Here is a 26,251-nt window from a genome sequence, read left to right on the forward strand (position 1 = left end):
ATTTGGAATGAAAAGTTGCTGTGCTTTCTTTTCACTCTGATTCTTACGCGTGAGGAGAATAATAAATGATCGGTGGTGCCTTTAATAAGACTTAGCGATTGGTGTTAGCCATGCATGTGGTTTTGGCGACTGAATTAAAACTGGGCTTTTCTATAATAAATCATGATTGTTGTAATTTTTAGTTATTTAAATGCAATTTTCCCATATTATATACCTGTGCTATGTCTGCTCAGCGCTCCGCGAGTTCCACCTTCGTGATATTTTAGGAATTTACATTAACTTACCTCCAAATGACTCACCTAAATTGGAGTGAAATCACATCTTGCATTATATGCCTCTGAGCGCTATTTGAACTGGTGACGAAACTTCAGAGTACCATCCCAGGGAGCCCAATACTCTTGGTGCGTCGGAATTATCAGCTGGTCGCTAGCGACGCACTGTGTCAGGTTTGTGAATCACATCGGAAAACAATTTCTGAGCCGTTGACAAAACACTGTTGTTTTTTCTTCATCCAGTTCAGCATTCGAGATAGCATCCAAGCTCAGTCCTTAGACTGATCAAGAAGTCATTGACTCGTACGGTAAGATATGTTAGTGCTGGGTTACAGTAAAACTGGAAGGTCCTGTGTTTCCTGGAAACCAGACACCAGCTATACACTGTATTCCAACAGACCAATCTTATTGACCATGAGCAGAAAACAAAGTTTGTTTAAACTATCAAGCATCAAATGAATTGATTATATTCATACATTCTAGTGAACTTTTTCCAAATGATTTTTTGTGTCATCTATTAGATGTCTCTGCTGTTCTACACTACATGTATTCAACCATCTCCTGCCAGGAGGTGCGGTCTCCAGCGGAGAAGCTGTGAGGTATGGCAGGGATTAATGGGTCAGGATCTGGCTTTTTAAAATGTATTTATTTATTTATTTATTTGTCCATACTCATTGCAGTCTTTTGTACCTTATTTCACCCCAGTCATCCCTTTTTGAGTTTGCATTAACTCACCATATTCCCAAATAAATATACCTTCTTGTAACCTTATTGGGCGTTTTTTTGTATTTGTTTAATTCCACGCCTACTGTGCACTGTTACAGTGGAGTTGTATTCACTCAAGTTTTGACCTTTTTCTTACATTTACTCTGATTACTGGAACACAAATGTGTACTGCCAATATGCAGTAACATGGATACAATATTATTATGACTGAACGGCTTAGAGTTTCAGATGTATGTGGTAAGATTTCTAATGAAATGTGTGACTTTTCACTTTTCACTGGTACAGTACCAAACTCTCAAAGTTTCCAGGATTTAAACAATTCATTGTATTTATTAAAATCCTTTTATTGTCTTTCCAGATGGCAATGTACCTAGAGGATGAGTAAAAAAGAAATCTAGATAGTCTTCACAAATATTTAAGCTCTCTGGGCACAAATAGAGATTACAGCTTTAGACCAATGGTGTCAGTCTAAAAAAATCAGACTGTGTTGTCAATCAGCGCTCCTTAGGAGATTCACTGCTCTCTCCTTCTATCAACATCTCTCTTCATTTGAGAGACTGAGCAAAGGCAAGAGAAAAAGCTGACAAAACCAGTCCATACACAAGGATTTCTGGAAACCAAAACCACAGCATAAATGAGACAAGAAGGACAGGCCAGTGTCACTTATTTCATGTCACTTTGATCCATTCCAGTAAATTCTGTGTAGTAGCTTATTAGCAGATTTTAATTTACCTGCATTTCTGTTTAGCTCCAGAAGAGGGTGCTAAGGAGCAGGCACACATCCACCCTGAAAGACTCGTTTCGTGCCTCCTTTGCTGTGTCAGACATACTATTTCATACTATCTATTTAAGAATGATTTAAGACAGACATATGTCAAAATGTTTATAGAAGTGCTCATTATTTGGCAGAACGTTTTGTGTGGGTGAAGCTACAGCAGTGTTGAGACATGCTCTTGAGTCTTAAACTTCACTGATCATATTCCAACAGAACCACAGCTCTCAAACATGTCTGCCAAGCATTTCCCTCTCAAGATTTTCCTACTGGTCCCTTTGCTTACAAATAGGGAAACAGGAATGTTTCTCTCTAAACTGCATGTATATCTCAAAAATTGTCGACGGCAATTTCTGCATTTTGAAATCTATTTTTTGCTTTAGATCATTATACGGGTTGCAAATGCAAACTGGTGATCAAAAGTAGTTATTTTTACCTGGTCAGGTTGCATTTTAGTGTACATTATCCATTTTTTAGTAAAACGATATTGTCAGTTTATAGTGGGTTGCTTATGATTAGCATGCCCCTAGAAATTAGGCATCTGGAGCAAATGATCAGTGCCAAATCATTAAAGCAAAGAGAAATAAAGAGAAAAGGTTTTAAAGGTCTAAAAATAACATATCATAAAATTAAAATGATGAAGCACAGTTAGAGTCAAAATTCCTAGGGTTCTCTGAGTTACATTATCTGTAAAACATACGTGGTACTGGTAATCCATCAACTCATGCATGAAGAGTCTAAGTTCTCTCCCAGACTGTCGCGCACCTTTTAAATCTGCCTCTGTATGTCGTTCAGATGGTGTCACCTATGCAAGTGAGTACCAGGTGCTGTACTACAGTCTTATAAGCCTTCAATATATATGCAGTTTCATTCTGAGTACACAGAACTGTCAATTATTAGCAGCTTGATACAGAGCCCAGCACATTTACAAATGGCTTCCAACTTGAAAACAATCAAGAATCTTGTTTCAGGACCAATCAGTAGATTAAAACACAAAGAATCTCAATTATAAAGAGTGGTCATTAGGAACTGTTCTATACGTCAAACAGAAGCAAACAAGCAAATGCTCAATACCATTCACTTTCAGATTTATTTAGGTCAGTAGAACACACACTTAAGGGCTGAAACAACATTGAAACATCAAAAGATACTTGTGCTTAAATAAATGAAAAGCAAATGACTGCGATTAATGTTAGTAAGCATCACCTGTTTATGAATGGTCAAATATTGATCTTTTATTATTAAGCATTTGTACTGGTATGCTTGCTCCAGAATTGGTCTGGTTCATTTCAAGGATTCAAAAATGCTCCTGATACGACATTCAATCCCATAGAAGAGAACAGAGTTGAATGTAATGAAAATTCTACAATAATCAAGAACTCCAGTAACGATGAATTGGTAATTTACAGTAGAGCAGCCTAACTCAGAGTGCAAGGCAGCCAGGCTAATAACATTATAAGCCAAAAGTCCAGCACATCAATCTTTTCTTATCCATTTTTCAAAGGAACCAAATAAGCGCTGTGTTTAAGGCTGGGAGTCAAATGTCCAACACTGAGCCACTGTGAGAGATTACCATACACGTTTATTAGGCACCTCATCTTCACACGGTATGAATGTATAAATAATCTCAGAACTTCAAGGGGGCTGCTGTGAATGTTTCACCACCACATTATCCGGACGGCAAACCAAGATGTCATCTGAAAACATCTAAACAAAGCAGTCGAATGGCCAGTCCAAGTGCTCCTCCATAGTGCTTGTGTGATGTTTGACCTACATGTGGTGAGAGGACACAGTGGGTATTGATCAGGAGGTGAGAGTTAGGTTACTGGGTCATCTGGGCCTCCATAGCCTGTGCTGTCCATTCTGGTGCTGCCTGGCTGATCTTCTCCAGCAGGTTGTTGACCTGGAAGCACAGTGACTGGATCTGCTTGTCCCAGGTGGGCAGTGGCTCACGTGCTAATGGGAAAAAAAAAAACATGGAGGAAAGCTTCAACACCGCCTGTACTGTATCATTTTCTCTAAAAATGATAACTGCTCACTCATACCATGACAAAATAAGAATTTCTAGAAGACGGGTACATTAATAGTGTTCTTTCTACTATTCCTTCAATTACCTGCATGATAACTGAACGACCTGCGTGACCATATGGCCGTGACTTACATATTTCAGTACTCTTGGTATTGGAACCGTAATGTAACAGTGATCCGGACTGAAGAAAAGGATCTAGGAGTGTGAGAGTACCGTAAAATAAGCCATCTTAAGCACTTCATTGTATTAGAACAGAACTCACTTTCAAAGTGGACAATGCCATCTATCTGGTCAATGAAGCCATTCATTCGTCCTTCTGTAATCATCTGTGAGGCAATTTTTTCAGCCTGTCTCCACAAAAACACAAAGAAAGAAAGAGTCAGAGATTGTCAAATTTGTTGAATAAAAGAGTAATCGTTTCATTTAAAAATTATTTTGAGATTTTGACAAGGTTGTAATACACAATATTAACCACCTTGCTGCCCGGTGTCATAAAGGGTTGGTAGGCAAGCGTTCAGATACACACCACTATTCCTTAGGAGTTGAACAGCTCACAGTTTATTCTGTGTAATAAACTTTTTCAGGTGGTACAGGGTCTAATAATTGGTGCTCAGTACAGATCTGTTTGAATTTTCTTAACAGATTGCTTCATTGAATTCTAAGCACCACATGAAACCAAAGCACCACAGAATCATTCAAGACATCTCATTCCATGACAGTATCACACATTTACTTTCATATATTTTTACTATCATAAAGTAAAACTTGAGAAATACTCTATTTCTTTTTTTAATTTTATCCCCTTTTTCTCCCAATTTATTCATGTCCAATTCCCTTACGTTTCTAGCTCCTGTCGCTTGCACAACTCTCACACTGACCAGAAAGGCCGCAGACCACCACCTTCTCTCAGTTTCGTGTGGAGTCACCGACCACTTCTTTTTGTCAGACCACGGAAGACATTTCTGAGAAACTGCACGGAGGTTCACGCTATGTTCCCAGATCTGTCAAACTCTAATCTGGTGTCCCTGACCAATCAGTGGGAGTTGCTATTACAGTGACTGGGGAAAAAAAAATCTCCTGTTCATCTGCCTTCCCATCCCTGAACACTGCCAATTGTGTTTACGTGGATGCCAAACCCAGCCAGAGGTATTGCTATGTGGGTATGAACTCTATTTCTACTGGGGACACAATGATGTTGGTATCGGAGGCATTTGAATTTTGAGAAATGGAAATGTCTTGGTCAGCAATACAACTGCAATAACAGGTATCAAACTATGAATTTTTAACTCTCCAGGGTTCAATTCATACAGTTTCACAACTTATCAATTCGAAAGTCTCAAATCGTAATGAAATTTAAACTTAAACAAAGTCACCTGGTCAAAAAGGCTAAAACAGTGAATTTCAACAAAGGAATGTTACCTTCGCTGGTGGAATCTCTAGCAGTGCCCCCAACTCTTCAAAAGTAATGTTGTTGTAAAGCTTGCTGGCTGATAGCAGATTGTGCTCTATGACTGCTCGGTCTAAAATACTGGACCCTGAGGAAAAAGTAACACCTCAATCTTTACTCATAATAAGAAGGACAGATAGACAGATAAAGTTTCCAATACGTCTCATTTTTGCTGCCGAACAAACTTACCATCTGCTGTGGTAGCTTTCTGATGGGGCATGAGCATGGCCGCAAACTCCTGCAGCTGGTTCCCGCGGATAATACGGTCCAGGTACATCTTTTCGAGGATGCCATAGGCAGCCAGCTGCTGACATCGCTCATCTTTGAACAACGTCGCCAACATACGAGAGCGCTGCTGACCTAAAATATCCAACAGTGTGTTTACACTAAGAGCTTCCATAATGAGTCTTCACACCTGCTACAGTTAGCAATGCTGAGACAGACGTATATTTTGTTTTTCATGGCAAGCCAAAACTGGTTAAAAAAAAAAAAAAAAAGTCTAAAATAAAAATAATGATTTATCCTGCAGTAGTGGGAAATTCAGCTCTGAGTCAAGATCTAAAAACTCTTCAATCCAGACGGCGCAGACATGGTGTTGGGAGAACAGAAGCAGCATATCTGAGACTAACCTGCAGAGGCCAGAATGGTGCAATGAAGGGCATGCTTCAGGGCCTCTAGACGCTCACTCTCATGGACAATGGATTTATAGGAGAGCTCATTGTACCGCTGCGCTGCCTCTATGAACTTCCTCCGATAGTCAAGGACTCTTGCATAGCATACCTACAGCAGGACGAAGTGCACACCCAAGGCTTACCAAAACTAACTACATTTCCTCTCAAACAATTCGTTTTTTTTTTTGTCTTTGTTTGTTTGTTTTTTTTAAGAAAAATGCTCATTCCTGAATAACCGAATGATGTCGGTGAACTTAAGGGAGCTTTTGAGTTGATCTCCTCTAATGTACCTTATAATGGATTTGGAGCTGTTCATTGGTGGACTCGTTTTGAAGCAGGGAAGCGCGGTTGATGTACGCCTCAGCCTGAACCGGATCATCATCTTCCAGGTAAAGCCGAGCAATTTTCAGGTATGTGTCCAACTTATAGTCTACATTGTACTGCCTGCCAGGACAGAATGGGACATAGATTATGATATTCAAATAGTTTTTCTCATATGTACACACACCAGACTTATTAGCAAAAAGGTGATGGTCTCAACAACTTCCCATTGCCACAGAACATTGGATCAAACAATGAGGTGCAAAATCTGAGCGATGGAATGGTACTGAAAAGCAATCATGCTGAAATATTGACATATCTGAAAATTTCCCCTTACTTCTGTCCTGTCTCCAAAGGTATACCGACAAGAACCTGTGCAGCATTTCTCCAGTCTTCCTCCTTCTCATAAATTGTAGCTAAATGCTGCCTTATTGATGCCACCTGTGGACAGATTTATTTTAAGCATTTATTACATACACATAACCCAACATTATTTCCAGTATTCCTATTAAACATCATGAGAGCACAGATGAGAAGAGTAAAATAGCAGTAATAACTGTTTCCTATAGCAACAAAACTCAAAACTTCCCCCCTGAAACTACCACAAAACAGAAAAACAGAAGTGGGTGCCATGAACTGTTTGCTACTGAACAGGAAAGGTCAGGTTTGACAGATCTCACTCACCTGCTCTTCAAAAGAGATAACTCTGGGCTGAATCTTCTCGAGGGTGAAGTGGTACACTGCTTTCGCTGTCGCGTCTGGTAGACTCGGGAGGTGCGTGCAGAAATCAGTCAGCAGTTGTCTTGATATGACTAAGCTGACGTTCTCGTTGACCACTGCATTGAGAGAACAGAACAAACTGAGATACTTACAAATGAAAATCAAACATGATAATAGCCTAAATCTACAAAAAACATCCTACAGTGAGACAGAGACTGGCATTGTGGGATGTCTTTGCAAGGTTTTAGACCAATCTTGATCCAAAACAAGAAACTTACTTGCTTCAACAAATGCTTTTAGTGCTTCCAGCTGCTCGGCATCTGTGAACTGAATGGCTTTCTCCAAAATTTGTCGATATCTGCAACGAACAATAGTGGATTGTAGAAATCGCAGATACTGATATTAACATATTAACAATTATATCTACAGCTGACATGAATATAGTAATTATGAGATAAATTAATACTACTGTTTTAATGTAGACGATTTAATGAAATTATAATTTAACAAACATCATTGACTCTGGCACAAGGCAGCTGCCTGCACTTGGATGCAGCTTAACTAGCTTAGTGTTGTTGAGACTTTCGAACCGTCACTGTCATGGTTAACGATGTAATTTCATAAGTACCATTGTGGCCGCAATATAAAGTAAGTGATGGCGACAACATGACAGTATATTTATTTGAAGGCGAAATCAATGCAGTGCCTAAAGCGCAGATATTTTAGCTTGAACGTGAGTTGCTCTCCTTTCGATATTTCTGCCAGTTGGCTAATCTTAATATAGTTCACATCTTGAAGCGTTAGCCAGTTGATTTCCAACAAATGGTTAATTAAGACATAAACAATTTAGTAAATGATGCAAAAGTTGTACTAATTAAACAGTATTGTCCATAAACCTCTGGACAGTCAACTATATTTTAGTATTCTGTCTGCTATTAGGCTAGCTACTACAGAAGCTCGTTAGCATGCTAACTAGCATAGTACATAGAGTTTCCTCAAGACCTGACGCTAGCTTACAGATAAGTTAGCATACCGGCATAGCAAACCTCCGCCTCACTGTGTCTCCCAAAATACTGCTTCACAAATAGTATTGATAGCCAGTAGCAATATATTTACGATTAGGAGGTAAAGCGGGTTAGTAATATACTTACTTTCCCGCAAGATCTTTGTGGGATCCACTTGAATTCATTAGCTGAGCAAGCTCCTGTCTCACTCCCGACGCCATTTTGCACTACACAGGCAATTAGCTGTGGTAAACGTCAACAAAGTAACCCAATGATCAGTCCTCCGAAGCTGCTATTGGTCATGATCAGACAGAGTGCATCTCTTCCCATGACTAGTGCACAGTTCTGATAATGCTAAGCTCACTTGTTAATTGCTAGTGTATGTAATTGTATGCCGTCTGTATTGCTCATTTACATATATATTTTAGAGCAGTGATATCACCATCTAACCAGAAACATTGTGACAGCTCTAACGGCCATGTCAAGCTCTGGCAGTTTCTTGACCACCAAAACACTCGTTCGATGATTTCTAGCAAAATGTGAGTCATGTCTGAGTATTTCGAAAACAACAGAACACATATGTTTTAAGATATTATCCTAATAAAATCGCCTATCATTTTGATCAGTTCATCAGCTGTGATTGGACCGGAATGAAAAACTGAAGACTCTTTTCAGTGTACGCAAGTATTGTAAATAATAGGTAACATCATTGGGCAAACACTAACATTGCATGGGAGACGAAAATATAAATATATGAGAAACTCTATGAATATATGCAGGGTTCGAATCTTGTCAGAAATTTCACATAAGATGCTTGAATGACATTGGAATTTTATTCTTTTTGTTTTTATGTTATTTGGATGAACCAGGGTATGTCTTTTGTTTTGATGATTCTGTAGTGTTGAAGGGGGGCAATATGCAATCAATATTTCTTTAGATTACTGGAAGGCTGTAAAGACTTTTGTTCCTAGTTTAAGAGCTTTATTTGATGCACACTTAAGTAATTTCCCTTAGCCGAACTATACTCCTGTCATTTCTGTCCGTGCTATCAGCATTTTGAATAAGAAATGAAATATTTACTTCACTGAAGTGTTTAACTCCAATACATAATAGAACTTCTAGGGGATGGCCTATTAGGAGAGTTTTATACACGCATTTGTCAATGAGTAAAATCAGACAAATCCACATGAAGAGTCATCACAGTAACTATCCATGCAACAGGTTGTTGAGCAGATTCTTTGACAATGTATCTCCTCTATGCTAATTCTGTGAAAGGAGGACGAGTCCAGTCTCCTCATATTTTGCAGTTGTCCGCACTCAAATATTTTTGGACGCTGTTTGCTGCATTGCTGTTTTGTTATTTGTATGTTTTAATTAGTTATTACATATTTATGACAGCATTATTTTTTGTTTTAGAAACTCAAACAAATAAATGATCTTGATACTGCCTTAAAGTTGCTTTGTCTTTTGGGAAATTTTCATATTTATAAAGTGAGAGTGATAAACCTAATTTCCGAGTGGTTTGTTCAGATATAATATGTGAATGCCTCTGAACAGTAAAGCGTTTAAAACGTGTACTTTACTAAAGACTATTATAGATAGTCTTTCCTCTGACATATTGACAATCTATTTGTGTATGTCCGTGTGTCCCTAATCCCTAATGTTAGCTTTTTTCTTATTACTGTATATGCCACTTTGTTAATATCAAAGTAATAATAAAGCAAAAATCACAGAAGAAGTTGCGCGATGACGTCACGTATGGCTTCCTAGGAGGGCGTGGTGATATTATGGGATGTTAGAGGTGAAATGGCGCTCGGCGCGTTATTTTAAACAATCGTCTTCGTTAGAGTGAGTGTATGATAGAGGGGATGCAGCACCGACTTGGACTTGTTCAGCATTCTTTGTGCCAAGAAGTTTGAAGCTCCTAAACAGCCATTCTGAAGGCGATTTCGGCAAACCATCAAACATTTTGGCAGTCGTCTGCGTCAGGTATCATTCAGTCGAGGCAATATGATATTAGCGTGCTAGCCAAATAGCTAACAGCTCTGCATACAGCAGTTAGCTAGTCATTAAGGCTATGCTAACAGCTGATATCGGCTAGTATCGTTGTAGCAGACTCCTCAGACTCGAGCGGCACACAGTAGTATTATTATTCAGGCCTGTAAGTAATACATTTGCAGTTAATCTCAACGTGCATTTATTATTGACGTTAATTGCATTGCTCCGTTTGGATGTCTAACACAGGTAGTTATGTTGTCATGAAAATCTCACTCGCCAAGAATGTCACCGTCGTTGTACCCTCTGGAAATTTAGGTGGCGATGTTGTGGTAACTAGCACTCAGCTAACTAGCTAGCACAGCTACCGGTGGCCTTTATCACTAGTGACATTTGACAGGAGCCTATTGATTTTATAACTCGGGATCTTTCAAAACATTCGATATAGCTTCGCATCTTAACAAGATGGTGTTTCATTTGCAAGCTTTTGTTCGGGGAGTCGCTGGATTCTTTAAGTGTTAAAGGTTAATGTTGTTCAGTTTAACATAACTATTACTGTTGGTTGTTAACAGTAATGTTTGGTCTAAGTGTCAGAATTTCGATCCAGGTAAAAACCACTCAAAGGTCAGTCGCTTGCTTTGTGTAAAAACCAAATTCCAATTATTTCCCTAACTTAGAGGTTAGCCTTGTCACGTTCAAATACCTTGGCCACGTATTTCTTGTTACACAGATGTTTATTGTTTTATTATGATTGTTTATCTTTTTCGGGCTTGTTGTTTCATGTAATCAAACCCGTACCCAGATCTAGACATCCATAAGCAATGATTTTCGTGCTAGTGACTCGAAGGTTAACAAAGTAATGAGGAAACTAAGTTCAGTTCAGATTATTGTAACTAAAGTTAAATCTATTTGTTGGCCTCACACGGACTGTAATGTTGGTGGTAAATTTTAATATAAGACGCTTGCCTTATATACCTATTCACAGACTACGCTTAAGTTCCTCTGGCGTTCCTATTGCAAGATCTGAAACCAGTTTATAATATCACAAGCCAGCGAGACAATCCAGTCACAAAATTTACCCTAACTACTATAGCTCAATTTGTGTATACAAATGTAGTGCTTGTATTTGTGCTCCTCCCTAGTGCATATTGCGAGAAAAACAACTGATGCCTTCAGCTTTTTCCTGCTCCTCTTGTCTCATCTCAGACTGAACTGATGACGAGTTGAAAATGGCGGATCTTTCGAAATCCAACCCCGGCCTGAAATAGAAACGGAGCCAGCTGGTCACTCTTGCAGTACTATACAACTGTCGTGACTGATCGATGATTAGTTTAATAGGAACTTCTTAGCGGGACAAACGAACGTCTCACTTTTGCAGTGGTTCATATCATTAATCGGATGAATTAAAATCAACACATCTTTCTAAATTGGGCAACTATCAAGCTGTCTTACTTGGCATAGCACACTGTTGAGGTAGGACAAAGATTGTTATTTTCTGGGATGATCAAAGAGGCCTAGGTTAACTTGCACACCTATCTTCATCCCTAACAATGCATTGTGGTCGTTTATGCATGAGAAAAACTAGTTTTTAAATGTTTGGTTTATATTCTCTTTACGTCTCTGAAAAGCAAATCGGGACAAGTTGTATCATTGTTTTTGTTAGCTAGCTTGCGCAAATGCCGCTTCACGAACTATAGCTTTGCTAACAAGCGTTAGCTTTGGCAGCTTACAACTGCTTTCGATTACATTAACGTCGCAGTTAGCTGCTTTGTTATGTAGCCATTTAGCAAATGAGCAATCTCAGAGCGATTTTTAAATTAGTGCATCCCGAGCTGTCAGCCAGAGCCTATTGACATTTCAACAGCGCGCCACAACTTTCTTTTTTCTAATTGTTCGCTAATAGCTATACACAGCATTGGAGCTCAAATGAGCCAGTCACTGTAATCTTTAACTTTACGTCATATGTGGTTTGTTAATGCGAAACAAGCATTTCTGTATTCCTTAAAAACAATTTTGTTTCGATCCTTTGGTTCACTTTTACACGGCCGCACATGTTGTTGACTTGGTTCAGTAAATGGCTCCATGCACACCTGCCCTGCTCCCACATTTGGACATGAGCATATAGTTTATTATTTCAGGGGACGAAGAAACTTTTTAAGGTCACTTAATGTGTACAATCTTTACATCTTTACAACATCTCTCTCGCGATGTGCTTCCCAGTTGTCGATTGTATACGCGTAATCAGTCGTGTTTTGAAATGTACCACACTGCTGTGTTTTTTATAATCATCACTATCAGTGGAAAGATTATGGTTTCACTCAGCTTCAGGGATTCTTGTGACTCTGAAAGGTTTAGTAATAGTGGTGTTATTTGCTAGAATCTACTTTATTGACAGTCTTATTAAGTTGATAGTCTTGGTGTTTGAAACTCACATAGAAAATAGATGTGCTCAGATTGTCAGTAAATGTTGTGCTTCATTGAAGGTATTTCTGTCTAAAGCATACTCACATGTCCATTTTATTCTTGTTTGGATGTAAAATAGGAAGTACTGCATTTTGCTTACCTTAAAATTGAACATGATTAATGCATGCAGTTCAGGATATTCAGACAGGTAATATATCATTGTCCTCACTATCAGTGGTGTGCTTCATGTATATGTAGAAGAAATATTTTTGCTTAACTCTTGAAAATGCTAAAAGAAACAGTGAGCACAATGTATTTGTGCTGTTAAGTTCTGTTTTATTTTCTAAATATTTGTTTTCTTATCTGGTAACTTTTTGATTCTGCAAATATATAACTAGGCATTAAGATGAATGCCCTTATAGCTATGTCCCAGACTCTTGCTACCATATGTTCTTTTACTTTACAACCACAGTTTGAGAGTGGCAGTCTGAATGGTGGTGGTATTTATTGAATTGCAATGATTGTAAACCCCAAATTCATCAGATATCTTCATACTCTTCTGAAAAATGAATATCGTCTAGTTTTAGAGTTTGTAACTGTGTTGTGTTTGCTCACAGTTTTTTTTTTTGTCCGTTTGCAGTGACTAGAAAGTGTTTGAAAGGATGGATGTGGTTCCGCCCGAGTTGAACAGCATCCTCCCCGATGAGATCATGGACACGGAGGCCATTGTAATGGAGGAGGACATTCCCACTGAGGATCCTGCTTCGCTTGTCCCAAAGGAGCCTGAACTGACACAGGTGCCCATGGAAACAGACGTCTCAGAGATCGTCAGCCTGTGTCCCACTGTTGCACCCTCACAGAGGACCACGGCCCTGACCACCTCCACCACCACAGACTCCACTCTCTGTAGTATTAGCTCAGGCACCCAACTGCTTCTCACCTCCTCTGGCCTCAAGCCTGCCTCAGCCCCCTCCACCACCAAACCCACCAGCCCTGTAGTGGGGCAGGCTCTGCCTAAGCTCTCCACCCCTTTCACCCTGTCAGCCAACCACCAGATCATCCTCAACAAAGTGACCACCTCTCCAGCCACGGATTCCAAAACGTCAGGCAACCCAGTGCTCAAGCAAGAAGGGCAGAAACTTGTGGTGGCCAGCCTTAGTAAAACAGGGCAGCCCATTGTTTTGGCACTGCCTCGCACTGGCACGAAGCCTGGCACAACGCAAGGTGGGGGAGATGCCAAAACTCAGCCTCAGCAGTTTAAAGTGGTGACCATTGGGGGGAGGACTGACTCAAAGCCTGTAGTGGGCGTCCAGACGGCCAGCACAGCCAGTCAGCTCCTGGGTTCTTCTCAGCACACTACTCTACAGGCCCAGCAGCTCAAAACTGTGCAGGTATTACTGCAGGTTTATCATTTAAGAATCCTTCACAATGGGCTCTCCTACCATTTCTGGGGAGAATTTAATGTTATGAAAGCATTGCGTTTTATTGACGGGCAAAAACTTTTCCCCATCATCAAATCATCTGTGCAAAAAACTGATATCTATCTGTCTGTCTGTCTATACAACTATCTATCTATTCTTCCACATAGAGACTTTTATTCTTCTCTGTCCATTTAGTAGCATTCCATTTGACTGTGCACATGTTGCCATGGTGAGACACAGGCGAGGAATCTTCCTGCTAGCTGTATTTCACCACCAGGGCTGACTTAAAATTTGTGTGCAGCCGTAATTCTTAAGTCAGTCCCTGGGAGCTCTTTGTTGATCTCTGTGTCTGTGCTGGCACACTAGTGGCCTGATCTTCAGCCTGTATTCGTATGTGTTAGTACCAACAGTGGACTGATTGAGATGACTGGGGTGAAAGCCAGTGGTATATGAAATTCTTCATCTGCGATTAATATTCTGTTTCTAATTTAACCATGGTAAAAACAACCCATGTGTCATCCTTTAAACAATATGGATGCCTAAAGGCCTTTCTCTAAAACTCTCTGTCTCTTTCTAAAACTTTTTTTTTTTTTTTTAAACTCAGTTTTGAACCGTTGCCTCAGTAAAAGGGTCATTTTCTTGCCCTGTATGACTTTTTATTTGCTCTTTGGGAACTGTGACGTGGCTTGATATAATACGTTTGTATTTAACTGTTGTTTTTTCTAACAGATCCCAAAGAAAACACCAGTGTCTGCCGCTGGCCCACTGATAACTCAGTTTATTATCACAAAGGCCCTAAACAACAAAGGGCTGTCAAGTCAGACGTCAGTGTCTCCTGTGGTGCCAGGTAATTCTCTCTGCCATTGGCACACAGAAATGATCGATTCATAGGCTCAGAACTCTAACGCAGGAATTTAAGAAGTAGGTTTACCATAGGGTCTATGTATTTGCTTACAGATCATTGTAAATGGACAGAACATTGTAATACCAGGGGACCACCTTACAGTGAAGCATGTCTGCAGGAGGCCTAGATTACGTTTAGCACTTTATAGGTAAACCTCCCAGTAGTGTGTACTATTCGTCAAAGTGGTCTTGATTATGTGCCACAGGAAGGGTTCTGACCCAGAGTACACCAGGCACGCCCCCACGGACCATCACCATTGGAGAGACACTCACCTCCACCCCTCAGACCAGCAGCAGCAAAGTGGCCATCTCACCCCTCAAGTCTCCCAGCAAGGTCAGCCCTTTTACATTCACTTGTCTTACAAAAGACACCAAGTTTGTGAGATGCTTAGCAGAGTTAAAATCTGAAAAATGTCCCAGGTTTTCTATTTTGACCAAAATCGCTTCAGTTGTGTCATGCATGCTGTCATCAAAATAAAGATCCAAACTAGTTTGTACAAAGCAGATATAAGATCTTAAGAAGCAGACTGAGGTATAACCAGCCAGTACATGGTGCTCAATACTTCTTTGACAAGCAACAAGTGACACCATCAGTAGAGGTAGAGCTATAGCTTAAACAATAATGATGAAACTTCCCTGACAATTTTCATGCATGAATGTCTCTATATAGTCATGATGTTGTTCAAACAAAAGACTTAAGAATTATGGCTTGATCTTCTTAAATTAAAACTTTGTCAGAAATGACCATAATGGTGGTTCTCCAGAATTTTTATGTGTATGAATGCTCCAAACAAACAGACCGCTCTTAGGAGACCGTCCCAGACCATCCGGGGAAGTGGTTTGGGTTTGGGGCAATTTAAATTTGTGGTGTGGTTCTCTGTGTATACACATGGTGAACATGCTCTCCCAATTTGCCTGTTTCGGAAACGCTTTCGGCATAACCTTGTTAGAACAGTTATATGCCAAATGGTCTTAAGTTCTAATGAAAGACGATATTCCAAATGGAAAGTGAACTGAAATTTCATCAAAACAGAAGGGCTCCAAGAATTGGTCGTCTTCTCTCAGGCAGAGAAAAGCAAGAAAAGTTCTTTTACTACTTTTCGCTTTTTTTGAGTGGGGGAAAAAGGCTGGTCTGGCTTTAATTTTGTTGAAGCAGATTATTCATGAAAACACCCTGTGTGTGTCTCTTCCACCCACGTGCAGCTGACAGTGGTGTCAGTGGCCTCTCCATCTCCTGGCTCTCCTCAGAAGTCTGTCACTCTGCCTCTCAATGTGGCTCTGGGTCCACAGATTCTCACAGTTCAGCAGCCCGCCACCACCTCACCAGCTAAAGCAGGAACCAGTCAGTCAACCACACAGGTACTGTTCTCTCTCTCTCAGTTAATCTAACCTGCTAGGCACATTTGCGTGTGGTCCACCAGTCAGGTTTTTGATGTTTTGAAATCTCTCTACAGACAGTTAAACCAGTGCAGACAATGACTGTGGGTGGAGTGGGCACCCCTCAGTTCAAGACCATTTTCCCTTTGGCCACGCCACCCAACGTACAGCAGATACAAGTGCCAGGGAGCCGCTTCCATTATGTGCGTCTTGTGACCGCCACAACTGGCAGCAACACGGCGCAGACCGGCAGCCCCAGCACCAACACTGCTTCCATCCAGACGGGTCAGAACTGCACCGTTATTTAAAAAGAGAGAAAAACCCCGGGTCAATGAGTGAATCATACTGAGAATGCCTGGAGGATTTTTGACTAGCTGCTTGGTTGCTCCAAACTAAGAAGAGCTCATTTCTATGCCACATTTCATACAAGTAATTATTGAAAGTTACTCTGGGTAACAGGTGGCTAAATAAATAAATGTATATTGACATCTATGATCTGGTTGTTCAGTACAGTTGATATCTGTCTATTAAGTACACTTGTGAAGTGTTGGAAAATTTGCATTACCATAATAGAATGTATGGCAATGCAAACTGTCTTTGTGACTTCACAAATCTATTAAATGTATTGACGTGGAGATGGCGATGTGACTGTTACAGCCAAACCAGTGGTGGTGAACCCAGGCGCAGTGAGGATGTCTGTTCCCATTGTCCCAGCACAGACCATAAAGCAGGTAAAGCTCATTTACTCCCCTGTCAACCATAACAATCTGGGATGAATTTACTCATTTACAGTAATGGCAGCTCATTTTCTTGTGCAGAAAAGCAATACACACACACAAAAACAAGCAATGTCCTGTTTGGGGATGATCTACAAAGGATGAAGTTGATGACAGCGATAAACAATTCTATTTAAATAATTGATATGCCTTTTAAATGATGTTTTTGTGTGTGATACTTTGACTTCAGTCATGGCAAGCGTTTGAAGGAGCCACAGACCATGACAAGAATGGTTGAATGGAGCTGCTGGGAGTGTTTACATTACTAGAAAGGGAAATTCCTACCGCAAGTGTTCCTGCCTCGTAATTTGTCTTTCAAATTTAATAATGACCAGATCTAATATCTGATTTTATTGCTAGAGTAGTGCTTAAGATTACATCACAAGGGCACGACGTGACTGCAGTAAAACAACGGAACTGATGAGATGTTGCTATTCTGAACTGCTGTCCTTGTCATTGTAATTAGTTCAAATGATAGGGGACATGTCCTTGTAATATTCAATTCAGAAACATAGACTTAGTCTTGGCTTAGACCAGGGGTGTCAAAATCCGTTCCTGGAGGGCCAGGGTCCTGCCGGTTTTTGTTTTCAACTCTGAGTTACCTGTTGATTTTAACCTTGAAAACAGGTATGCACGCTCTTCAGCCAGTCAGAGACTGTATTTAGTTAGTCGAGAAGAAAAACAGCAGGACCATGGCCCTCAAGGACTGGATTTTGATGCCCTTGGCTTAGACTCTCCAGAAAAATAAAATGATTAATTGACTCTGAGCTGTTCTTAGGTGCTGTGTCGGCCTGATATGATATGATATGACATTCATACTAATACCGGACTTGGTGTGGCTTCTATGAGACATCGTGTTCTTTCAGACGAAGGTTGATTCGCTTAGAGCTGAAGCAAATTTGAAAGCCAAAAGCCAGCAGACAACACTTGGCCAATTCTGTAATGAAAAGTGCTGCTAAACTACTTCCAGCAGAGTGAAGTAAAAGTAATTTGCACAAGACTGGGCTGTGTTTGTGTTGGCCATGACTGTTTGTGACCATATTAAACTGGCTGAACTGCTGCTTTCCATAGGTGGTGCCAAAACCTCTGACCTCCACGGCTCAGGTGGTGACCAGTCAGACCCAGCAGCGCCTCATCATGCCCGCAACCCCCCTGCCTCAGATTCAACCCAACCTCACCAACCTGCCCCCTGGCACTGTGCTGGCACCCGCACCTGGCACAGGGAACGTGGGCTATGCTGTTCTGCCCGCCCAGTATGTGACACAGGTCAGGCTCTGCCGATGGGAGGTTTGGTTTTCGTGGCTCTGAGTAACGTACCATAACGAGGTTGAGGATATATTTACCTTGCCTTGCTATAAATGACACACTGATATAACGTGTTTCCTCAGCTCCCACAGTCAGCGTTTGTGACTTTGGCCAGTAGTTCCAGTTTTTCAACACCCACTACTGTACAGACACAAGCTAAACTTCCACTCAATGGGTAAGAGCTCTTTGGGTGTGCATTGGGTGTACAGCCATAGCACACTGTGTGTTGTTTGTATAAAGCATTTATATTTAAAAAAACAATTATCTTTATTTTTGGAAATCTCAGTAACCTCAAAAGAGAGCAGTTATCCCATTGTAACAGGATCTAAATGCTGTGTATTTAACATAGTTTTACTTTTGGCCATATTGCTTCATGTAACTCAGCACATTAGCAGGTGGACCTGCTTACCTTGTTGTTGTTTTTTTTTTAAACTTAATGTGTTTTCTTTGACAGTTTATCAGCATCAGATACAACTTCAAGACCAAGGAAGCCTTGCAACTGCACAAAGTCACAGTGCTTGAAACTGTAAGTAAACTCTGACCGCACTCATTTTATCTGTAGGATCATGACCATAAAATACTATCCCATGTTATGCCCATGTTATCTCAGCACACCTGCATGTTACATTAGTCACCAGATAGACTTAGACACTTGACTAGGTTGTCATGTGATCTCTCACAGGTACTGTGACTGTTTTGCCAATGGGGAGTTTTGTAACAACTGTAACTGCATAAACTGCTTCAATAACCTCGACCATGAGAGTGAACGACTTAAAGCCATTAAGGTAAAGAGTTTTGGAAAAGGAAAAACTTTGATTTGACTCTTTGTTGTCGCACCTGCCTCATTCGTGTTGTTTTGAAGCATTTCATTAGAACAGTGCTGTGTTTTTGATGAGCGGCAGCATGCGTTTTGACACAGCAGAATCATTGCCAACTCTTCACCTTAAGTTAAGCCCCACACACAAATTGCAGCTTAATTTCAAAGATGTTTCTGTTGTGATGTTTTGGATATAAATTTCATAATTGTGAAAATCATGGAAAATGATTTTTGTCTCCCTCAGGCATGCTTGGACAGAAACCCTGTGGCTTTCAAGCCGAAGATTGGGAAGGGTAAAGAGGGCGAGTCAGACAGGAGACACAGCAAAGGCTGCAACTGCAAAAAGTCTGGTTGTCTGAAGAACTACTGCGAGTGCTATGAGGTGAGACCTCTCATGGACCTTACAGAGGTCCTGTCTATCTGAAGAGTAGTCCAGTCTCACAGTGAAGAGTGCGGTTCAGAGTTACTGAACAGAGAAATCACACAGGAGAGAGATATAGAGATCTCTCTGACAGCAGACAGTTTGAGTGATGGCAAGGATAAATCACTCGTATGTGAGAAGCGGCTGGGTAAACTGGATAAGGTAACTGAACTGAGCTTTAGACCAGTTTCTTAAAATCAGCGCAGCACATATTAACAGTAAACAAGTCCTTGAACCAGGTCGTGGATCAAAGTTCTTACCCTCTACCTACACAATACTGAGGACAACCTAAACAAGTCACTTTCTCACTGGTTAGTCTGCCTTGGTTTGGGTGTGTCAGGAAGCGAAATGATCGATAGAATTCAAGCCAACATTACTAGACTCTGAGACGTGTTGCTTTTACAAGTGGTTTCCACTGTGACTTTTATTGATTGTGATCAGAAACTACTTGTTTTTTGTTTTTTTCCCCCTTCTGATTTCAATAGGCCAAGATCATGTGTTCTTCAATCTGTAAGTGTGTGGGTTGTAAGAACTTTGAGGAGAGTCCGGAGAGGAAGACTCTCATGCACTTGGCAGATGCCGCCGAGGTGCGGGTCCAACAGCAGACAGCGGCCAAGACTAAACTCTCCTCTCAGATCTCCGACCTTCTCACCAGAACAACGCCGGCCTTCACCAGCGGAGGGGGAAAGTAAGGCCTATTCTCACTCCCTGTTTCAAACAAAGCCTGTGTTAAATTTAAATTTTCGTTTATGTCATTCAGTCACGCTGTAATTTACTCTTTTAACCACCAAATGAGCGATGCGTTGTCAACAACAACGTGACGAACTTTCCTGGCTGTGTAACCTAAAGGCGACCTCATGACCTCTCTTCCAGGCTGCCGTACACGTTCGTGACTAAAGAGGTGGCGGAGGTCACGTGTGACTGTTTGCTGGAGCAGGCTGAGCAGGCGGAACTGACCAACCAGCCCTACGCCACGGCGGAGAGACTCATCCTGGAGGAGTTTGGACGCTGTCTGATGAGAATCATCAGCTCCGCCGGCAAAGCCAAGACAGACTGCTCCATTAACTGCTAGACCTCAGTCATCTCCGCTAGGCCCAGCCTAGTCCAGCATTACCCACCTCACACCAGACCGAGCGCTCCGTAGACAGAAGACGAGTATGAAACGGACATGAAAAGACACAGAAACCTCTTACTCAGCCTCCCAGGACGAGGAGATTTCTCCGGTGCGCCTCCTGAGAAGTGGCACTCGGAGAGACTGGGGAGAAGACTGCAGTAGGCGTCTGCTACCGGCAGTCCAGATATATATTTTTCTTTTACCTGCTTCATTTCAGGATGGAGCAGAATGCAGGATACATGGGACACAGAGCAGGTGTCTGTTGGATCCTGAGGTCCATGGAAGAAGTGACTGGCCAGGGAAGAGGGTGTCCTGAGAGAAAAAAAAAAAAAACTGCTCAAAGGTGGGCTCAGGTGTAGCTATGGACCACCTAGCTTCATAGCAACCTCTTGAATTGGGATTTTTTTTTTTTGAGGGGTTGGTACTTTTAGGATGAACACGTACACTTTTAAAAAAAGAAAAAAAAGGAAAAAAAAAAAGAACGTTTTTCACCAGTTTCTTTCACTTTTTTTTTTTTTACTTCATCATGTCATATATTGGTCTTTTAAAACTGGATTTTCATACTAATCTGTCTCTTGCAATTCCTGTCTTTCTTTTTTTCTTTTTTTTGTTCTTTTTTTCTAACGCTAATAACCTCAGAACATGGTGAAGAAAGCCACCTTGCACACATTGTCCTCTGTTTCCAGTGTAATCATGATCTCTACGGACAGTGAGAGGCCTATGCTGTAGCCTTGTTTAAAGGATTTTCGGTATTTATTTAGTTCTCAGCCAACGTATAGTCCCCAAAGAAGTTAAGAAACATCTCAGAATTCTCACAAACACAGCAAAACCTTTTAGCGGCGGGTTGCCATTATTTTCATGAGTGTTCCATCTGATATTGCACAGCTAGACAAGTAGTCTAACCTTAAACATTCTCTGTAGTTAGGGCGTCCCCAATCAGTTCTTTTCAAATTGTATTTGTTTGTTATATTTCCTCAGCCTAAAAGAACAAGACTGTGCGAGGGGAAGGTAACCAGTAAAATTACAGCCTTTTCCAAATGTGAAACTCAGTCAAAAGGTACAAGAAGCAGTGCAGGCCCCTGAGTTAATGTAGGTAATCATAGATTGACTTAAAGCCAGAGGGCCACCTTCCCAAGCTCCTGAAGCTTCTATGCCAGAAGACATTGGGCATTCATAAAGAAGACCTTGCCAAGTTTGGAAATGTTTTTTTTTATCTTCTCAAGCGTCTCCTGACCATGCTGATGAGTGTACAATTTTATATGGAAATAAACCATTATACACCCTAAATAATGGTATTTTGAAACATAGAAGATTAGGGGAAAAAGGAATATTGTTGCTCTTAGCCCTTTTAGTATGTTCAAGGAAAGATTGCTTGTCTAGCTTTACAATATTGATTTCTATATTTATAAGTATCAGCAGAATGAAAGGGGTGAACAAGGACTCAGTGGTGTTCATTTGGTTTGGGTCATGTTTTGGTTGGCACAGGTGATGAGCTGCGTAGTCACAAGCTGAATTAAAGAGATCAGATTCTGGTCGTATGAAATAGTGTTCACCAGCATATGGATATTTCTCCAAAGTGAATTTCTAGAAAGGTTGTGTAGGTCTGGCTGCCTTTGTTCTTCCAGTTATCATTAACTCCACTTCCCTGATATCCTACGGCTGTTACTTTGTATGCTTTGGCTTGAGTTGCAGAGTGCCTTCTCTTGACAGGTCAAATAATGATTCACTGTGGTCTTTGATTATGGTAACAGAAAAGGTAGACACACTTTATTATTTTAAAGCAATCAAGCTGTTTTATTCAATATCATCTGCTTGTGTAAAATGAAGAAAAGACATTATTTGAAGGTTTATTTAAGGCCAGATTCTTTGCTTCCTGTCCTCAAGAAGCATCACACCTTTTACGAAGAGAGAGCAAGTCATAGAATGATTGTTCCGTTGCCTTCTGTTCCCCGTGCTGTGGACTCCGCCTTTTGAAGTCACCCGTGCTCAGGGCCTGGTTTAGATTGTCTTTAGATTTTGTTAATAGTTAAGATCCTCTCACAGTCAAGCAATTTAATCAAGTCCACATGGACTTCAAATATGAATACAAGCAACTGTGTCTGTACTGTTTACTCAGAGTTGGTCTCTCATCCAACACATTTGACCAGTTTGTCTTTTCTTTGTGCATTTTAGAGGGGTGTGTGTGTGTGTGTGTGTGTGTGCGTATGTTTTTACTTTCAAAAACAGACTTGATAATTGAACATTTTCTAAGATAAATGTCTGGACAATAAATGACATTATGTTTTGAATGCACAGGTATTTACGGAAAAGCTTGTAAGTATTTGCACCTAGGGCGTTTGGCTTCATTCTCTTGGAAAGTCGCTGAGGGGAAAAAAGTTTTAACAGAGCGCTGATTTGATGCATTACAATTCACCTGTGCCAACCCAAGAGTTGCATGGAATGACTCTCTGTACATTTCACCTGCTGTGGGAAGTTTTCTAAGGGCTGTTAATAAATTCAAGCACAATCAAGTCCCCAAGCCACTCTCTCTTCTCCATTTTACACAGCATCTGCATGCAATTAGATTTTTTTCCTGTTGTCAAAGACAGTGATAAACAACAGGCAACATATTGTCACCACGGGCGAAATATTGTCCTCTCCTTGTCAAACACAACAGAACACATATCTAAAGTAAAACGATCACTTCAGGATAATTCTCAATTTCTTTCAGGTAACCCAATCTTGTGATTTGTTTTTTGGTTTTTTTTGTATAAATGTAAATGAAATGTTACATTAGTGTCTTTGTATCTGCTCAAATTTGCAATACTTGCATTTTTCACAAAGCGAATCTCTGTACTAATCTGCAAATGCAATATGACTTGTGTCACCTCCTAGATGTGTATTTAGGATCTCGTGTAACAGCCCTGTAGTATTTTGGTTTGTTGACTGTATATCTTGATGTGAGCATTGCTTGTATTTCTGTAAACATCAAAACAGATTTATTTTCCTTTTCTTTTTCACTGTTCTTGTAAACCTCTTTTTTTTCCCCCACTCTTATTTAATTTATCTCATGTTTATCCTCATAACAACACGTTTCACTCAGAATTAAAATTCTTAATTATTTGCAAAGTTGGAAGATTTATATTCAGCAGGATGTATGTAAAATGTTCTGTAATCAGTATATTGTACACAAATTACAAGCAAATTAAATTTATACAGTTCTGTAAGGAGTCCATGCTGTCCACATTTTTGTAAATCAGAAGCGTATATCAAGGTCCTTACATTAAGGTGTATTTATCATTACATTGTGCTTACTGTTCATTCACTACGAGTGCTATCTGTTGTGTCATAAAGATTAGTGCTTGAGCATTCTCCAAACACACACTGCCCGTATATATATATTGGTGGGTACTTATGTGGAGTGTGTGTGTGTCTAATATTTTAGTTTTCTCCTCTCACTGCAAATTAATTCGCTGATTCACTCAGAGGTTGCCCCATTAAATGTAACGATTTTCTTCAGACCAACTTGGTCTGAACCACATGATCGAAAAAAGTCGTTAATGTGCATGTAGTGTGGTTCATATGTTGACCACATATGGAAGGCATGCCTGCTCTCTACGTAGCACATAATCTGATCTTTACGGTAACTGCCGGCGACTGTTGATTGCGTCATTTTGGAGGTCCAGTCAACATACCCGCTTGATACGCAGGAGATGTTATTGTTATCCACTTCCATTTATTCGTTTCATTGAAGTTAAATATCCGTGTGTTTTTTTTTTAAACCAGATTGTCCTATTATACTGAGTGTTATTAAGTATCCTAAGAAAATGGCGTCTGCACCTCCGGGTCAAGGTAAGGCTTTTGTAATGGTTTGTTTGAATTGTGGCTTTTGGCCGGATAGATGCTGAAGTACCTAGTAGAGTGTAAAGTTAGTCTATGAACGGGTGAAACTTTCTTTTTAAATGATCGCTAATGTCGTCTCTGATCCTCCTTAAAATCTGGGGATATGTGACATTATTCACATCACTGATGAATCGCAGCACATGGTTTTTAGGGCCCCTTTGTAGAGATGTCTTAGAGATGCGCTAGCAAAACCGACTCTCCTCTTAAACCCGCTCTGAAGTCCGAGCACAGTGAAATATTCTGGATTTGATAGCTTTATTCACACCCCCTACTAATTACTATGTTCTCTTACATCCACAGGTTTTCAGAATAAAAACAGAGTTGCCATTCTAGCTGAGCTGGACAAGGAGAAGAGGCGTTTGATACAAAGCCAGTCCATGAATAATCCAGGGGCTAGGTATAGAAGTTAACATGTTTTTCTTTCTACATGGCAATCAAGTAAAATGTCCTCAGAAGCTACAGTGAATGTTGTAGTTAAGATGATCTTGATCTCTATTTCTCCTTTTTTTTCTGTGTCACGTATGCAAATATGACTCTTAATTTTTCTCCTATCCATAGTATTCCTCTATCGAGACCAGCAGTGAATAAAGACTTCCGTGACCATGCAGAACAGCAGCACATTGCAGCACAGCAGAAAGCAGCTTTACAGGTGAGATTAAGAATTGAACTACTGCGACATGAGGAAATCATTGTCGTAGTCTTTTTTTTTTTCTTTATTTCTGACTGACAGTCGCCCATTTTGTTGTCAACATGTTAAATCCGGGAAGTAAATCAATGCCTGACTTGTGCAGCTCTCCTGAATGGCTGTGTCCTGTCTGAAAGACCCACAGTAAAAATGCTTCTTTGACCTCATTTCAGTGAAAATCAATAACAACACAGCGGCAAGAACACAAACTAATAGATCCCTGTGTTCTTTTAACCCCGTTCATGCTTAAAAACGAACAGACAAACAAAAATCATGTATGTCATGGGGGTTGGGAGGGGGTCTGATTAAAAAACAAAACACTGTGGAACATACAAACTCTCAACACTCATTGTTATAATGGACTACAGGTGAACTTCCCTTTAAAAGTTAGCATTTTTGTTTAAAGATAGCTGAGTTTTCAATTGTTGCAGTAGATGCTGCACTCCCTTCGTTTCACTGCCAAGTAAATACACTCCCTTGTCTTTAACACAGCATGCACACGCTCATTCGTCTGGATTCTTCATTACGCAAGACTCTTCATTTGGAAACCTTATACTCCCTGTTCTGCCGAGACTGGAGGCAGAGGGATGAGATTTTGCACAAGTCTGACACTATCGGTGTAACAACTCCTTATTGTGGCTTTAAACCTTTGTTTATGTAAAATCTTTGCTTCCAGTCTGTCTACAGAGGCCGTACACCTTTTGTCACGGACATTTTTGGAAAATAAAAACAAATAAATCGCTTTTAGTTTTCTAAGATGTACTAGTGTTTGCTGATACAACATTACTTTCTATCTTCGTGTTATTACTGATTGGAGTGCTCTTTTGTGCCATGGCCTTTCCTCATTGTGAAGTGTCCAAAAAAAAAAAAAAAAGTGCAGTATCCAATTCAAACGTGTGCTGTAATGGTGGTTATTTTTGTTCGACAATCAGATCTCATTTGAAAAGACTTAAAACATTTTAATGTAGAAGTGAGAGAAACACACATTTAATGCATTACATTTAAATATTAAATTAATTCTAAAACATTAAAAAGGCTGGAAGAGCACTGTAAAATAGATAAAGGATGGATTTAAAAAAACTCAGTTGAAAAGGGTGGTTGCAAACGTAAACGCTTTGTTTTAAACACTGGAAGACGTAGAAAATTTGAGAACAGCTAGAATAACAGCTCATGAATTGCATTCATAGTTA

At 40.3% G+C, this 26,251-nt stretch overlaps 3 protein-coding genes across 3 annotated transcripts; 2 read left to right on the plus strand and 1 right to left on the minus strand.

Annotated features, from left to right (window-relative positions):
* Positions 1–2,852: 2,852 nt before the first annotated feature.
* On the minus strand, positions 2,853–8,189 carry cops4 (COP9 constitutive photomorphogenic homolog subunit 4 (Arabidopsis)). Its single transcript, XM_030768550.1, has 10 exons — positions 8,110–8,189; positions 7,237–7,316; positions 6,923–7,074; positions 6,576–6,679; positions 6,208–6,361; positions 5,876–6,026; positions 5,436–5,606; positions 5,219–5,334; positions 4,062–4,146; positions 2,853–3,726 (listed from the first exon to the last, which is right to left on the minus strand). The coding sequence occupies exons 1-10, from the start codon at positions 8,181–8,183 to the stop codon at positions 3,593–3,595; spliced, it is 1,221 nt and encodes a 406-aa protein (XP_030624410.1). The 5' UTR covers positions 8,184–8,189; the 3' UTR covers positions 2,853–3,592.
* Positions 8,190–9,901: 1,712 nt separating this feature from the next.
* On the plus strand, positions 9,902–20,896 carry lin54 (lin-54 DREAM MuvB core complex component). The gene is made up of 14 exons (XM_030769021.1): positions 9,902–9,951; positions 13,001–13,751; positions 14,511–14,628; positions 14,891–15,018; positions 15,888–16,043; positions 16,139–16,346; positions 16,719–16,792; positions 17,909–18,103; positions 18,226–18,317; positions 18,597–18,668; positions 18,825–18,927; positions 19,204–19,341; positions 19,866–20,068; positions 20,254–20,896. The coding sequence occupies exons 2-14, from the start codon at positions 13,023–13,025 to the stop codon at positions 20,450–20,452; spliced, it is 2,415 nt and encodes an 804-aa protein (XP_030624881.1). The 5' UTR covers positions 9,902–9,951; positions 13,001–13,022; the 3' UTR covers positions 20,453–20,896.
* A 3,302-nt stretch (positions 20,897–24,198) lies between these two features.
* On the plus strand, positions 24,199–25,730 carry inip (ints3 and nabp interacting protein). The gene is made up of 4 exons (XM_030769975.1): positions 24,199–24,325; positions 24,677–24,773; positions 24,935–25,025; positions 25,554–25,730. Exons 1-4 carry the CDS (start codon positions 24,301–24,303, stop codon positions 25,650–25,652), a joined length of 312 nt encoding a protein of 103 aa, XP_030625835.1. The 5' UTR covers positions 24,199–24,300; the 3' UTR covers positions 25,653–25,730.
* Positions 25,731–26,251: the final 521 nt, after the last annotated feature.

The sequence above is a fragment of the Chanos chanos genome, chromosome 3, assembly GCF_902362185.1.
Source record: "Chanos chanos chromosome 3, fChaCha1.1, whole genome shotgun sequence".
Taxonomy (NCBI): Eukaryota; Metazoa; Chordata; class Actinopteri; order Gonorynchiformes; family Chanidae; genus Chanos; species Chanos chanos.